At 42.8% G+C, this 16,484-nt stretch overlaps 1 protein-coding gene across 5 annotated transcripts in view; it reads right to left on the bottom strand.

Annotated features, from left to right (window-relative positions):
- SEMA3D (semaphorin 3D) overlaps positions 1-16,484 on the bottom strand; it is a 210,241-nt gene that overhangs the window by 109,776 nt on the left and 83,981 nt on the right. For all 5 annotated transcript variants that reach the window (XM_059725809.1, XM_059725808.1, XM_059725810.1 and 2 more), the window contains one exon: positions 6,656-6,816. In XM_059725809.1, coding sequence (XP_059581792.1) covers positions 6,656-6,816 — 161 coding nt within the window. The remainder of the gene's footprint in view (positions 1-6,655; positions 6,817-16,484) is intronic.

The following is a 16,484-nucleotide window of genomic DNA, read 5'->3' as shown; positions in this document are numbered from 1 at the left end:
AAAGTGCAGTTATCTCTGCTAATTACTTTGTCACATTGACGACTTATATTCATCGTGGAGTTGACAACAAATCTGAAAGCTCTTTCTGCTGCTGTGCTGCTGATAAGGTCATCTCCTGGCCTATAGGTGTGCTGGTGATTCCCTCTCCCTAGGTGCAGCACCTTGCACTTGTCCTTGTTTAACTCCATCTTATTGTTCTCTTTCCACTTCTCTAACCTGTTCAAGTCTACCTGGATTTGGTTTCTTCCCATCAGTGTGTTTACTTCACCCCAGAGTTTGGGGTCATCTGTGCATTTGGACAGAGTGCTCTCCATGCCCTCATCCAGGTCACTGATAAAGATATTAAACAGCACTGACCCAAGGACCAAGACTTGGGGGACCCCACTACCCACATCTTTCAAGATCGATACCGACCCATCCACCACCACTCTCTGGGTACAACCCTTAAGCCAATTTGCCATTCACATAACTGTGTAATCGTCTATGGCACAGCCATTTAATTTGTTTATAAGAATAGGATGGGATACTGTGTCAAAAGCCTCCTCAAAGTCCAATAGATGACATCTACCTTGACTCCTGCATCTAAGCATTTATTGACCTGGTCATAGAAAGAAACAAAGTTAGTCAGGCAGGATCAACCTACTATGAACCTGTGCTGGTTCCAGGCCTTTCAGCATCATCGGGGGGGTCCCTATAAACGCATGGGGGGGGTGGTCAGCAGGGAATAGGGGACACTCTGTTTACCAGGGAGCCCCTCGGGGTTACCAGAAATAATGACCACAAACTGAAGGAGAACAGATTTAGATTGGACATCAGGAAGAAATTATTTATGTTAATGGTTGCCAAAATATGCAATGGGCTTCCAAGGGAGGTGGTGCTTTCCCCTACCCTGGTGGTGTTCAAGAGGAGATTAGACAGGCATTTGGCTGAGGTTACTTAACCCCAGCACTCTTTCCTGCCTGAAGCAGGGGGTTGAACCCGATGATCTACCAGGTCCCTTCCGACTCCAGAAATCTATGAAATGTATGAAATCATATTACCCACTGGACAAATGTGATCCTTGATACTTTTTCAAGGGTTTTCCAAAGGATAGAGGTAAGACTAAGCAGTTTATAGCTACCCAGATCCTCCTTCCTCCCTGTCTTGAAAATAGGGACGACATTGGCCCTTTTCCAGTCCTCTAGGACCTCACCTGAGCACCACGAGTTTGTGTGCACTGAACTGGTTTATGTGCACTGAACTTCTGTTCTGTTAGAGGTTTAAACCAGTTTTTGATCATTTAAACTAGTTTATGTGTAATGTCTGTCCCTAGCCATGGAGGTCTCAACAGGCCATGATTTCTACCTCAGACTTAATCATATATAAAACTGAAATTAAAAAATGCTGCAAAATGAATGTCCAATGATTCACTAAGAACTTCCATTTTCCTGTTTTTCATAGCTCAGATGTTGATTTCATGTAAACCAATATACATTTATAAAAAGACTTCAGTGGACTTACTCTTGGTGTGATTGTGAACATAATATATCCTCATCTATTGCTTTTAGGAGAAAGCTACATATAAGAACTAAGGAAAATAATACCTCATTTGACAAGATTCTCACCTCTTTTGCATGAATGCGTATGTTTCCCTGCCATAACTTGAACAGAGCCCAAACTGAGCAGGATCTTTCAGACAGGAGGATACTAACTTTGTAATTACACCAAAAGTCAAAGTGTGACATCTGAATAGGGCATTGGATGTTTGCACTGTAATTTATGGCAACAATGCTAAAGGAAAAGAATGGTGCATTCTCTTCAACCTAAAATTCCACTGTCATTCTAGTTAGATAAGACATTCTTTATGTATTATCCTGATCTGTTGCTTTTGTGTTGCTATGCAGGGTTTAAAGGTTGCTGGCTTTTACCATAGAGGTAGCTGAATTTGAACAACAGATGAAATCATTCCCCCATGCAATGTACTGTGGTGGAAGGGAAATGCAATATATGTGGAACCGATTTCTCTAAGAGATGTGATCTTAACAATGATCCTGTTTCCCTTTCCTAAAGAACCATGATTCTTATTATGTATGTTGGGACTGGCAAGCTAACAAGCTAACCTACCTGTTGGGAAAGGTAAATCCATGCTCCAAATAATGCCCTGGTTCCAATTTTCTTCTCAAGCCCTTCTTTATTAAAAAGGATTCATAAGAAAACAAAGTGATCCAGGGCAGTTTCACTACCCCTCAGGATTTTGTCACAGCCTCTGTATCCAAAGTCCTTGAAATGTTTTCTTAGAAACTTTCCCAATTGAATCTTCTGGCCTTTGGTGCTGTGAAGCCTGCTGTACTTACTGGTATAACGAACCCTGGCTCTGCCCAAGAGGCAGAAAAATTTTATATACTTTTCTGTAACGCATGCAACTGGGCTTATGTATGTGGCCAGGACAAACCACAACCTTAGTGGGCATAAGGGCCCGAACAGGCACATCAGGCTGTGTGTATGCACCTCAAGGCTCATAACAGAACCAAAGCCTCATTATTCGTCTAGCAAAACACCCATGGTGTACAAGCCCAATTCAGTCCAGATTTAGACATAATTCCCCTGATTTAAATAAAAAGTTTTGTCTCAGAGACAATGGGCCGTTACCGTGTGTGTGTGTGGTTTTTTGTTTGTTTGTTTTTACTACCAGCATGTGAGTTGACGTCTTTCCAAAAATGGAAGGGGTCAAGCCAAAAGATTATCAATCCACACGATACCTTTAAAAATGCACACGGTATTGACAAAAAAATAACTGCAGATTAAAGACACCCTAAACATTAAAAACGTGTGACTCAGTGTCAGTGCACATCATGGCAGATCAAAACAGCTTGCTCCAAAGCAGCTAGATGGGATCTGATGTGTTTATCTCCTTGGCCCACATGTGGATGCGTCTTCTAGCACTGACAGCTCCTGCAAGTTGGCAGCATTTCAAGGGTTTGTAAGGCTTCGATAGCATTCCTTTTGCTGCTGAGATGGGTGGGTCTCACTGCGGATTGTTCAGTGATAATCATGCTAGCGTGAAACCCTGCTTGTACTGCTGAGGGCTGTTGTTTGTAAGCACCACTTTAAGAAAAGCACAGAAATTCCTATGTTACCTTTTAAAAAAAATCTATAGGGCTGATCAAAATATATTTTAAATTTAAATATAGATATAGATATATAGATTTAGATTTAAAATAATAGAACGGTTTATAGAAAGTGTTACAGAAAGCTAATAACAAATTATTAGCAATTCAGTAAATACAAAGAAATCCCTGAAGTACTGAAGTCATCATTTCAGCAGGAACTCTGGATGCCAGATCTCTATACAGGCTCTTTTCCTACCTCTTCATGCTTGTAGGAAGCATAGCCATGCCCTTAGTTCTGTGCAAAACCCTGCTGTTTTGTAACCCTCGTGCTATCTCAGTTATAACACGCAAGTCATCACGTATGCTGTTTGTAGCTGGAACACTGGAGCAGCCTGTTCTTTTAAGCTTTCTTCTGATCATTTTACTATCAGTCTCCATGTTTTGTACAGCAAAGTATCACAGGTTTCCTTGTGTGTCACAGTTTGCACTATTTGTCACATGTATTGGTTCTTTGAATAAAAAACGCTAGGACACATACTTGTCTGCTCACCTACAGAAAATCTCTATGGAGGGTGGCAAAAAACCCTTAACATAGATTTGCATCAATTAAAATGACACAGAATATTCTGTCCCTGCTACAGAAACGCGTTTACCATTCCTTATTAAGTTCTATATATAACTACAATTCTATGTATACAATCTGAATAAAATGTTCCCAAATTTTAATGGTTTTCATTCCTATTAAATTTAGAAATTTTTCCCTCCAACATACAATGGAAATTATTGTGGGGGGAGGAGATTATACTCTGCATGTACTGCACTGAAAGCTGGGGTATTTCTTCAAGTAAGTCCCAGTTGTCATAGTAATAAATGTGAGTTTTCAAGCAACATCCACAATTATATAAACTAATTTGATTAAAAGTTATAAGCATTGAAGGAACTGTAGATTCAATGTTAACCCACTCCGCAAGGTGCTAAAATCATACCACAGGAAATAAAAGAATACAAGTTATAAATGATATATAAATATAATACCCTGAATTTCCCAGTACCTAAATGTTTCCCAATATTTTGGTTTGTCACATTCAGATACACCCTATGCTGCAAGAAGGAAGTTGTTAAAAGATATTCTTAAAGGGAGAAAAGGATCCCTGCTTTTGAGGTTACTTTAAATCTCTTCCAGAAATGCTGTAATGTGTATGGCCAGACGCTACAGTAGTATTTGACGAGTGAATAGGTATCCAAAAGGGGATTCAGAGAGTATATATGGCAATATTCAGATTGAGCCATTTAGGGGTAACAGCACTGCTATAATAAAATTATCCCCTGAAACCGAATAAAAGGCTCAGCAGACAGCCCCAGATCTACTCAATATATAATGCTCAGCACAGTTCATATTTATTTTTGTTTAAAAAGAATGAAAACCATGCATTAGTTACACAAACTTTCCTTCTGGTTTTCAAACCTCTTGCGCCCATCTCAGGACCCTGAAGCATAATATCCTTAAAGCATCCTTTCTTAAAGTCATTAGTAGCTGAATCATTTGCAGGAAGAAATGTAATATTCTAATTTATTACTTCTATCCATAATGGCCACCTATAGTACAATATATTTTTTCAGATGACTCTTATTCCAAAGAGCACAAAGGACACACTTCAAATCCTTGTAGCTCCAACATGTGTGGTTTCCTCACACAGGGAAGGCCTGGAACTGAGCCGAGTGGCACAGAGCCAATCTAAACCATGGTCAGTCTAAACACAGCACAGACAAGCACTACTTTCTGACACTCACTTGCTACTGGAGAGTACCCTTTAGCACTGAAAACTTTTAAGTGAGTATGATGTATATGAGTTCTCTCTTTCCCCTTATCATTGCATGTGTGTATGTATATATCTATATCTCAGACATAGTAATACACACACGTGTGCGCATGCACGCACACACACACTGTCGTTAGAGTGCTTGTCACATAAGGTTATTAATATTAGCATCCCATTTGTATGACAAAATTAGGTGCCTAGAACTAGACAGTTACATTGATATACATCTCAACAATCATGATAACTGAGACAATGATAATTGTCTCCGTAATTTCAGCTGTATTCAGCTCTGTGTATAGAAACAAAACTCCCACTGAAGCGGGGGGGGGGGGGGGGGGGGGGGGCACTTCCTGAAGTACTCAGAACCTGAATTTTAAAATTTAGCATATGGAGCATTGCAGAAGTCAAAATAAGGAACTGGGTATTTTTAAAAATCTTTTTTTTTTTTGCCCTTTTTCTTCTGTTTTAATCAATGATATAGTTTAGCTAAAGAATAAACTTGAGCTAGTAAGATTGAAGGTCTAATCCTGAAAAGTACTGAATACCTCAACTGCCTTTAAACATAATGGGAGGGAGCCCAACTAGGCAGGAGAAAAAAGCTGCCTTTGTTACAAGAAAAATTATTTTGGTTTTCTCCCTCTCTAGATGGTCATGCCAGAAACTCAACCTGGGACCTGAAAATCTAGTTTAGGAATAACTATGTTAAAGATACCATTTTTATATTGTAGCTTTTCTGTGTTTCCAGATGAAAACTGACTGCTTGGAAAGCATACAAGGAAAGAAGCTTCTAGCAGTGTGTGTAAGCTTAATTTTAAAGACACTAACTCTCTTTTTTTTTTTTTTTTTTTTGCAATGAGCTCCTAGTTTCCACTTACACATATGAAGCCAAAGTCTTTTCTGTTACACCTGTTAATTCCATTGGCTTCAGGCAAACTGATCTGGATTCAGTGACTCTAGTATATGACAGCAACATTTTAACCATTTGAAAACTGCTGATTAAATTTAAAGAAATGTATGCAACACAGCTAAGGATTTAATTTTACTAAATGAACAACATATCTGTCACAAACAAAATGCAGTTTTTGCAAGGGTTCTTGGGCAAGCAGCTGGTGCTTATATGTAATGACCAAAAGAGTTTGTCTAAGCATCAAAATATAATCTCCAAGGGAAATGCTGAAGTTTAAGAACTGCTTTCCATCTATAAGGTATGGTCTAAATGTAACTAAACGTAACAAGCCTAGTGCAGTTAAATCAAGACTTAACAAGTCCTAATACATGTTTTACATAGGCAATAATTCCAATTATTAACAGAATTGAGAATATTTAAAACAGCAAACTAGAATATCAATCTTCTAAATTCTGCATGAAGACACACCCATGGGATCTCTATGAAGAAAACTAGCCCCAGTTATCTTCATTAGGTTAGGGCTGTCATGATAGCAGAGGACATAAGAAACAAATATTCTGAGCTATATCCTTGCCTCTGTGTTGATATTTTGGTTTCATGCAGTGCAGAACCCCTACAGGTATTTGACATATTACATTACTTTATTCCTATAAGAGGTCACATATACTGACAAACTCAGTTTATTAAAGAAAGCGATTGTAACAACAGGAGGTAAAATTATTAAGTCTTGTTACAACACACACATAATGCATTTGCCATGTAGCTAGTGAAGCAAAAAAGGAGTAAGGGAGGGGCTGAAAACAAACTTATCAGATGAACTGTGTGGAAAACAAACTGACCTTCTTTACATTTTTGTTTAAATCAACCAAGCTGAGCAGGAAGATGTGGTCTTTAGCTCCGATTAGCAGCCGACCCCTCTCCTCATCTAGCAGCAGGGTTCGAAAATCAAGCCCCTCCACTGAGCCCAGGAATGGGATGCAGCTGTTTGAGAGCAGCAAGTCTGTGGGAAAATGAAGAAAATCTTTATAATCAAAATGTTTACATATGACTCATCGGTGTCTTTTGTAAATATATGCACCCAGCTTGGAGTCTGCCTGTGAGATAACTGCAACATATGCCATATCTTTCTGGAGTCATAAGATAGATTTTGTTAACATTTCAACAACCTTTTTCTTTGCTTTAAATAGGGGGATATTTGTTTTCACCAAATGTTTGCATGATCGAAACCTTGTTAATAAATATAAATCAAAAATATTTATGGAATCCAAACTTTTGGAAGGAATTGGAAATATGATGACAGAACGCTGAAAGAACTTGCTGCTATCTTTTTTTCTTGCTGTAAGAAAATATGATCAAATAATGAATTATGGTTACATATTGAAATCACTAATTTGGATATCAATTTACTGAAGGATCAAGACCCATTGTGCTAGGTGCAATACAAATAATGGTGTATAAATAATAATCCACAGGAAAATTATGCAGGAAGCAACAGGTAGATACACTGAACAAACAAGGACGGAGGATCTGTTAGGATGAGGTAACTGTAACCTTTTAATAGGATTAAGTATAAAAGAAATCTCAGTTCACCATTTGGCTAACCAATACCAGGTGCCTGCTGATTTATAGGTTAACAGGCTCAGATGTGCCTCATAGGATACATATACACAGTACGATGGACCACCATGGAGAGATACACCAATGAGATAGCTCTGGACAAGCTAATTCTAGAATCGGAAATATTGTAGGTACATCTGTGCGTTAAGCTAATTATCCCTCATAACAAGGAGGGTATATTAGTCTGGGCTAACATAGCTAGGCTAACATAGCTACATTGCTTCTGGGGCCCAAACTAGTTGTCTGTATTGCACTAGATTGTGACATATAGGAAATACCATAAAGCCCTGCAGTAGAAGGCAAAGCAGAGGCATGTTCTCCCAGAAAATGCATGAGGCAACATGCATACAATATGCCTCAGCCAAGCACAATACCTCCAGGGCTCCTGAGGGAGTTCAGTCAATATCCTTCTCTTGAAGCAGCAGCAGGGTATGCTATTCCCAGTGTAGAATCATAGAAAATTGGTGTTGGAAGGGACCTCATAAGGTCATCTAGTCCAACCCCCTGCTCAAAGCAGGACCATCGTCAACTAGATCATCCTACCCAAAGCTTTGTCTAGCTGGGTCTTAAATACCTCCAAGGACTGATATCCCATCACCTCTCTCAATAGCTTGTCTATTTGTCCATCCAGTTACCATGGGCAAGGCCCACCTGGCTAACTAGCAGCCCCATTTTACATGGGCTAAAGGATGAATGGAACAACTAAATTCTTGGGACAATTAATGAAAAAAAAAAAAAACAGGATAGGAGTGCTCTGTGGGTCAAAGGGTCAACATGTGAAAATAAGTGTACCTGAGGGGGACACGGAGCAGAGCCCCCTGGGCAGACACTCCCAGTACTCAAAGGCATTCAAGGAGCCAGTGGATGCTGCCCACTGGTTCTCTGCCTGGAAACATGCATAGACAAATGAGAGGAAAGTGGCCCCACAGTCTCTGGGCACCTTCCCAGCCAAAGCCTCCTTCCTGGTCAAGTAAAAGGCCCACTTGGCCAGGGCCAGGAGTAGGTTGACCAAGAAGTCTCGGGACTTGGTGGAGCCAGGGACAGGGTGACCGAAAACAAAAAGGTGGGTGGTGAAATTCAACCAGAACCTGAGGAGGAGGTTCTGGAGGTGGAGGGGCTGCAGCCTGGCGCACTTGAGGGTCAGGTGTGCCAGGGTTTCCCTCTGCCCACTCTCTGGGTAACCTGTTCCAGTGTTTACTACCCTCCTAGTGAGAAAATCCTTCCTAATATGTAACCTAAAATTCTCTTGCCACAATTTGAGCCCATTGTTCCTTGTTCTATCATCTGCCACCACTGAGCACAGTCTAGCTCCATCCTTTTTAGATCATCCCCCTCCCACACATTTTCAGGTAGTTGAAGACTGTTGTTAAATCCCCTTGCAGTCCCTTCTTCTGTAGACTAAATAAGCCCAGTTCCCTCAGCCTCTCCTCATAAGTCATGTTCCCAGCTCCTTCACCACCTTTGTCACCCTCTACTGGACTCTTTCCAACTTGTCCACATCCTTTCTGTAGTGGGCGGCCCATGACCTGTTGGCAACACTCTACCAATGCAGCCCAGGATCCTGCTAGCCTTCATTGCAACAAGTATACAATGTTCATTCATATTCAGCTAACTGTCCACTGTAACCCCCAGGTCCTTCTCTGCAGAGCTGCTGCCCAGCCAGTCAGTCCCCAGCCTCTACTGGGGCATGGGGTTGTTCTGTCGTTAGTGCAGGACTTTGTACTTGTCCTTGTTGAACCTCATGAGATTTATTTTGGCCCAATCCTCCAATTTATCTAGGTCACACTGAACCCTAGCCCTACCCTCCAACATATCTACTACTTCCCCCAGCTTGGTGTCATTTGCAAACTTGCTGACGGTGTACTTTATGCCATCTTCCAGGATGTTGATGAAGACATTGAACAAGCCTGGCCCCAGGACCAACCCTGGGGCCATCTACTTAATACTGGCCGCCAACTAGACATCAAGTCATTGATTACTACCCTCTGAGCCCAATGATCCACCCAGTTCTCTGTCTACCTTACTGTTCATTCATCAGTCCCATACTTCCTGAGCTTGCTTGTGAGAATGCTGTGGGAGACAGTATCAAGAGCCTTTCTAAAATCAAGGTACACCACATCCACCACTCTCCTTGCATCCACAGAGCCAGTCATCTTGTCATAGAAGGCAATCAGGTTGGCCAGGCATAACTTGCCGCTGGTGAATCCATGCTGACTGTTCCTAATCACCCTTTTTTCCAAACGCTTATACATGGATTCCTTTAAGGTCTGCTCCATGATTTTTCCAGGGACCGAGGTGAGGCTGACTGGTCTGTAGTTCCCTGGATCTTCCTTTTTCTCTTTCTTATATATGGGCAGTATGGTTGTCCCTTTCCAATCATCTGGGACCTCTCCTGATCACCATAAGTTCTCAAAGATGATGGCCAGTTGCTCTGCAATCTCAAAAGCCAACTCCCTTAGCACCCTTGGGTGCATCCTATCTGACCCCATGGACTTGCACATGTCCAGCTTTTCTAAATAGTCCCTAACCTGTTCTTTCATCACTCTTGGCTGCCCACCTCCTCCCCAAACTGTGCTGTCCAGTGCAGTAGTCGGGGAGCTGACTTTGCCTAGGAAGACTGAGACAAAATATGCATTGAGGACTTCATCCTTTTCTGCATCCTCTGTCACAAGGTTGCCTCCCCTGTTCAGTAAGGGACCCACACTTTTCCTGATCCTCCTCTTGCTACCAACATACTTGTAGAAATCCTTTTTGTTACCCTTCATGTACCTTGTTAGCTGCAACTCCAATTATGCTTCGACTTCCTGACTTCATCCCTGCATGCCCAAGCAATGCCCTTATACATCTCCCTACTGACAGCCTGTCAGCAAGGTTGGTGAGGCTGTAGCTATACCCTTCTTGTGCTCACTCCATGCAATCTAATACTCATTTTTAAATTGACTACTGTATTGATCAGCCATAGGAAAATCTGAAACCTTCCCCAAAAAGGACTTTTAGTCTAGGTCTCCTCTACAAGTATTCACACTAAGGAAGCCACTATATATCACAACTGCACTCACCCCATTCATCCATTTTCTGCCTGGCATTTCTCACCAATACCATCCTACTCAACAACATGGATCCATTTCCAGATTTTGAAAGTGGATTTATTAAAGCAATCACTAAAGCTTTTCTTAATTTATTATGATGTGAACAACGTGCTCAGACTCCCCATTCAGATGACAGACAGCCTTAAAGCCCATGAATTTTGATGAAAAGGTGCTTTAACCTGTGCATAAATTATTCCATCACTAGGTGCTCTAAACTAAGCCACACCTATCTGTTAAAAGAGACATGTGAATCCTTGAATATGTCTAACATGAAATTAAGATTCTTTCCAAATCCCTCACATTGATAATATAATATATCCTTTCTTTAGATGGGTGGACTTATTCCCACCCATTTATGTAACCAACATGATGTATTTATATACCTAGCACATGACAAAAAAGTTATTATTTTTCAAATAGAAACTCTTCAATGAGTAAAACATCCCATCGCGTCTCTTGCACAAATATAGAGAGACAGAGCTTATCCTACAGGGTAAGCAAAAAATAAAATGTCCTTACTGGGGAAAAAGCACAGAGGAAACAAAAAAAATAAAGATGTTTTTACTAATCATAGTTACTCAGGATACTTTTATTACAGTTGTAAGTTGGCTTTGTGTCTTCTATACTTAGGAGGTTTGTGTGTTATTGTTTGGCTCAATGTTGAATGTTGATACAAAACAATCTGAAGACAAATGGTCTTGTATCTCAGCTCCTATTCCCCTAGGTGAGGTTTCTGTAGTGGTATTTTGAAAAAGACTTGATTTAAACTGGAAACTAAATAAATTAGAGCAAAACTGCCTTTACTTATATCTTTTACAGAGCTCAAAATGTCATCAGCGTGGAACAAATAAACAATATTTTAAAAGAAATGTCTGTTAACTTGGACCAAGATTACAAGAGGATAGTTATGGATGAACACATTTTCATGACAGAGAACTATAAACAACTGAGCACAGTCCACATTGCTCCTTAATATATAGCTGGCTTAAGTGTAGTCGCACCATTGTTATAAAATGTCTATTAATCTCACCAGTGGTAGAGACAAGGCCCTGCAGCCTAAATTTCTCCACCATCTTAGTGTAGTGCAGCATTTGTGCCAAAGCTGAGGGACAGTTTTCCTTTCCAAGATTTATTTATCGGCCTCGCTTTTGTGGCAGCCAGTCACTGACACTTACCGAGAAGATGCTTTTCACATCTGTTTTTCCCATGATGTATGGATAACTGTCTACTGTGAAGCAAATGCTGTTCAAACTTTCATCATAGCTATTCCAAAAGTTATTTGTGACAAATTGTGTGAATTACAGTAATGCCCCAATTCCTAGTTGGGGTTGGTGGCCACTATATTGGGTGCTACGGAAATATATAAGAATAGATTTTCTACCGCTGAAAACAATTTAGCAGGAGGTTACAGATAATTACAGAATGCTTTCTTTCACTATCTAAGAATCCCTAAAGCACTGCATGCCAGACTAATGTTACTGAAATACATCATGACCACCCAGGCTTCCACCATGACTCTGGTCTGATTTTGCAGGGGCTGCAGCCTGTATATCCCTGCCCAGAACAGCCAGGTAGAAGAAAGCTTGTGGTGTGAGAGATGCCTCCTGGTGGATTGTCTCAGGACTTAGATAAGAGAACTGCAGGGAGGGGTGGATTGGCTCAAAATCGTCTGCAAGCATGAGGCCTTCATAAACTGAATTCACAAAGTTACCTCCAGCATCATAGATGCTGCACATTCACAGAAGGCTTTAGAAGACACATGTACTGCAGAAGGTGGGAGCCAACAGCTTGTCACCTCTGGCAACAGATACCACTTCCCTTCTGAACCTGTGGCTATCCATACGGAGAACTGTTATGAAGCCCTGGCATTCATGTGAAAGAGCCCACTCCAGTGACAGAAGATGCTCAGCCATGCACCCCTGTGGGGTAGGATGGTGACCACTACTGCCAAGAGAAATGATAGGGGGTTGTGGCCAGTGACTCCCTTTTGCAGGACATGGAGGCATCCATCTTTTGGCCTGATGCACTGGCTCTAGAGGTCTGCTGCCTGCCAGGATCCCACATCTGAGATGACATGAAAAGGTTGCCCAGACTCATGTGACCCTCTGACTACTATCCCAAGATGTCCATCCATGCAGGCACTAACAATACTCCTGAGGTGACTATGAACAGATCAAAAGTAACTATGGGGCTCTGGGTGCAAGGGTGAAGGGAATAGGGATCCAGATGGTGCTCTCATTGATTCTTCCAGTCAAAGTTAAAGGCCTGGCTAGGAGCAAACACATTCTGGAGATCAATATGTGGCTGCATAGATGATGTCATCAGCAGGACTTTGGCTTTTACAATGATAGAGTGGTGTTCAAAGAATATAGATTGCTAGGGGGTCCACCTGATGAAGAGAGGAAAGACAGTCTTCCTATGCAAGCTTGCTAAATTAGGGAGGAGATTCTTTAGATTACATTCACTGGGCATGGAGACAAAAACCCTGAGATAAGTAAAGAACCTGGGGAACTGGATAAAAACTTAGTAAGGGAAAGCAATAGCGGAAGCCTTAACAATTCTCTCAAGAAGAAGACAGGACTGTCAGTTAGATACCTGACATGTTTATATGCTAATATGAGAAGCATAGAGAACAAACAGGAAGAACTGAAGACCCCAATATAATCATAGAATTATGATATAATTGGGTTTATAAAGATGTGGGGGGATAGTTTATATGACTGACAGTCATAGATGGATGTTGGAAATAAATTTGATACAAATGGTAGAGAGGCAAACTAGAGGGGAAGTTCTTCTTAACTTGCAGCTCACAAACAGGAAGGAATTGGTTCAGAATGTGAAGGTGGAATGTAATTCAGGCAACAGTGACCATGAAATAATAGGGCTTTTATACACATGCTCAGGGAGGGTGACGGGCTAATTAGAATGGCTCTCGGAGAGCTGCTCTAATTAAAGTGCCCAGGGCATCATGTGTATCAACATCCCTAATGGCAGCAGGGGCCATTTGATCTTTAGTTAAAGCACCCCCACCACCATTTTTCAGCACAGGGATGCTAATACATGTGGCACTGGAGTCTGTTGGAGTGCAGTAATTACAACATGTTGGAGCAGCCTTGTTGCACATGGATACACACCTATAGATTTCAGGATCTTAAGGGAAGGAAGTATGGAGAGCAGCAAAATAAAGACACTGGACTTCAGAAAAAACAGACTTTAACCAACTCAGGGTACTAATAGGTAGGATCTCCTAGGATATAAGTCTGAGTGGAAAAGAAGTGGAAAAGGAATTCAGGATTGCTGGCTATATCTAAGAAAGTTCTTTACAGGCACAGGAACAAGCTATCCCAAGATGACAGAAGAATGGGAAGTGCAACATAAAATTAGTCTGGCTAGACAACAATCTCTTCAATGAGCTTAAACTCATTGTGATATACCTCATGTGATATACCTCAACTTTAGCAAGGCTTTTGACACTGTGTGGCAGTGCACCACTGGTGCCTGCAATTTTAAGGCTGAAAGCAGGCAACCAACAGGTGCAGGTGCAGGCCAGCCCTGACAAAGTGGCCATTCTAGATCCAGACCCACAGGGCTGAGCCAACAGTCAGCTGCAAGCAGCCAGGGAGCAACAACATCCAACTGAGCTGCTGCTCATAACACCTTGAGGTAAGGAAGGACTACTGTGGATAGCAGGAGGTTTCTAGGGACCCAGTGAGACCCCAAGCCCCAGAGAGAAGGCTATGGGCCTAAATAGAACAAGGCCCAGCCTGAGAAGGGGCTTATGGTTAGCAGGCCTACATAGGGGCTAGGCAAGCTCCAGCTGTAGAAAAAGCAGGAGAGCTGCCTGGGGCTCAGATGAGATTAATTGAGAGCAGAGCCAGGGTATTATGATCTCTGGGGCTTTAAGTAAGCCCAGAGTGGCAGTATGGTGGGGCCCAGGAGGGGACCCCTGTTGTCTAAGGAGGTCGGCTGCTGTGGTATTGGAACCAGAACACCTTGACTGGTCAATGCAAGAGGTCCTGGGCCAGAAGGTTGAAGGGCAATGAAGCCCAATGCAAGAGGAAGCCCTGGGCCATGATGCGGCATCTGGCACCCTGACTAGCCTGGAGGTGGGGCCAGGATCTAAGGAGGCTCGTGGTCCCCTCAATGAGGGGGACATCACTGCCTAGGGGCAGAAGGCTCAGCAAGACAGCAGGCCATAAAAATAACTCCTATCCCAGTAAGGGTCAGACCAAGGCAGGTAGGCCTTCATGATCCTGGGTAGGACTGAAAACTGAACCCTGCCAGGGATAGGGTAGTCTGGTGGGATTGGTCTTGGTGGGAGAGTCCCCCAGAAATGCCAGGCCAGTTACCTCCCTACTGAAAGGCGAGGAGGGGTGCCTTAAAATGCCAGCCCCCACAATCTGGTGGGTTACTCACACACAGGGACAGGCACAGGGACCAGGCATGCCTTCGGGCACCTGAGCCCTACAGGGGTGTAAGACCCCGGAGGCCCAAGAGAAGGGGACAAGTGGGGGCCAGGCACACCTTTGGGCACCTGAGCCCCACAGGGGTGTAAGATCCTAGAGGCCCCAGAGCACAGGGGCAAGTGTTGAGGTCTCAGAGTAGAGGGGCAAATGTGGGAGACCCTAATGAGAGGGCAACTAGGCCAAGGTCAGTCTACAGATGCCTAAGGCTGCAGTTGGGCCAGAGGCCAAGACCCCAGTAAGTCCTCAGATGTGTTGAGGCCAACTATTGGGTCAGAGGGAGACCCCATTAAGCCCTCAGATATGGTGAGGCCAAATTCGGGTCAAAAGGGTGCGTAGTAGGCCCTAAGGAGGAAGTGAGAGAGACGAGTGGCCCAGTGAAAGGTCTAGGGGCAGAGTCAGCCCAGTGTTTGGTGAATTGCCCGATCACTGTGCAGATGAGGGTCATGGGAGAGGCCCAAAAGGCTGTGTGCTGACCAGCCAAGGAATGAAGAGATAATCCTGATGGCTTATGGGAGCCACTCAAGGGAGCAGAGCAAGGTGAATGTGGCCAGTGAGGGGCGGCATGCAAGAGGCCTGGTGAGAGAGGGCAGAGTGGTCGAGGCCCCACTGAGAGGCGGGCAGTATGCATAAGGCCCAAAATGGGGAAGTATGAAAGAGTCCTAACAGTGAACTGAGTTTGGCCTGGTCTGAAGCCTGGATGCAATGATAGTCTGGATGCCATCTGTGAGGCATGGGCCACAACGTAGGGATGGTATGGAGCTGTGGATAGTGCCCCCTGGCATTGGGGCTTCAAAATGGGCAGCCTCCTATATCTATACACCAGTTTTGTGAGCAGCAAGCTCATGGCAGACAAGACTGGGCGGACTGCCCTACTCAGACAGCTGGGCGGGTGACATAACACCAGGCCCCGGGATGGCCCCCTGTCACACACTGCCACTCACAATATTGTCATTAACAATAGGGAAATTCTGATTAGATTAAAATACCAGAAGGTGGATACATAACTGGTTGGATCATTGCATTCAATGAGTAGTCATCAATGGCTCAATGTCTAACTGGGAGGAGGTATCAAGTAGGGCTCCTCAGGGGTCTATCATGGGTAGAATTCATCATCATTATCAGTAATTCGAACAATACCACTGAGTGCTTGCTTAGCTAATTTAAAGATGACACCAGGTTGGGTAGAGTTGCAGATATTCTGGAGGGTAAGGCTATGATCCAGAATGATCTGGATAGAATGAAAAAAATGGCCAATGATCAACCAAAAGAGATTCAACAAAGGCAAGTGAAAAATCCTGCCCTTGGGACAGAATAATTGAATGCACAAATACAGACTGAGGAATTACTGGCTAAGCTGCAGTACTGCAGAAAATGACCCAGGGCTTACAGTAGACCATAAACTGAATATGAGCCGACAGTGCACTCTTGTAGCAAAAACCAACAGTATAATGAGTTGTATTAACACAAATGTCACTTGGAATTCAAAAGAAGCGATT

This window comes from Alligator mississippiensis, chromosome 4 (genome assembly GCF_030867095.1).
Source record: "Alligator mississippiensis isolate rAllMis1 chromosome 4, rAllMis1, whole genome shotgun sequence".
Classification (NCBI taxonomy): Eukaryota; Metazoa; Chordata; order Crocodylia; family Alligatoridae; genus Alligator; species Alligator mississippiensis.
The sequence above is the reverse complement of the archived record's forward strand: the minus strand, read 5'-3'. Positions and strand labels throughout refer to the sequence as shown.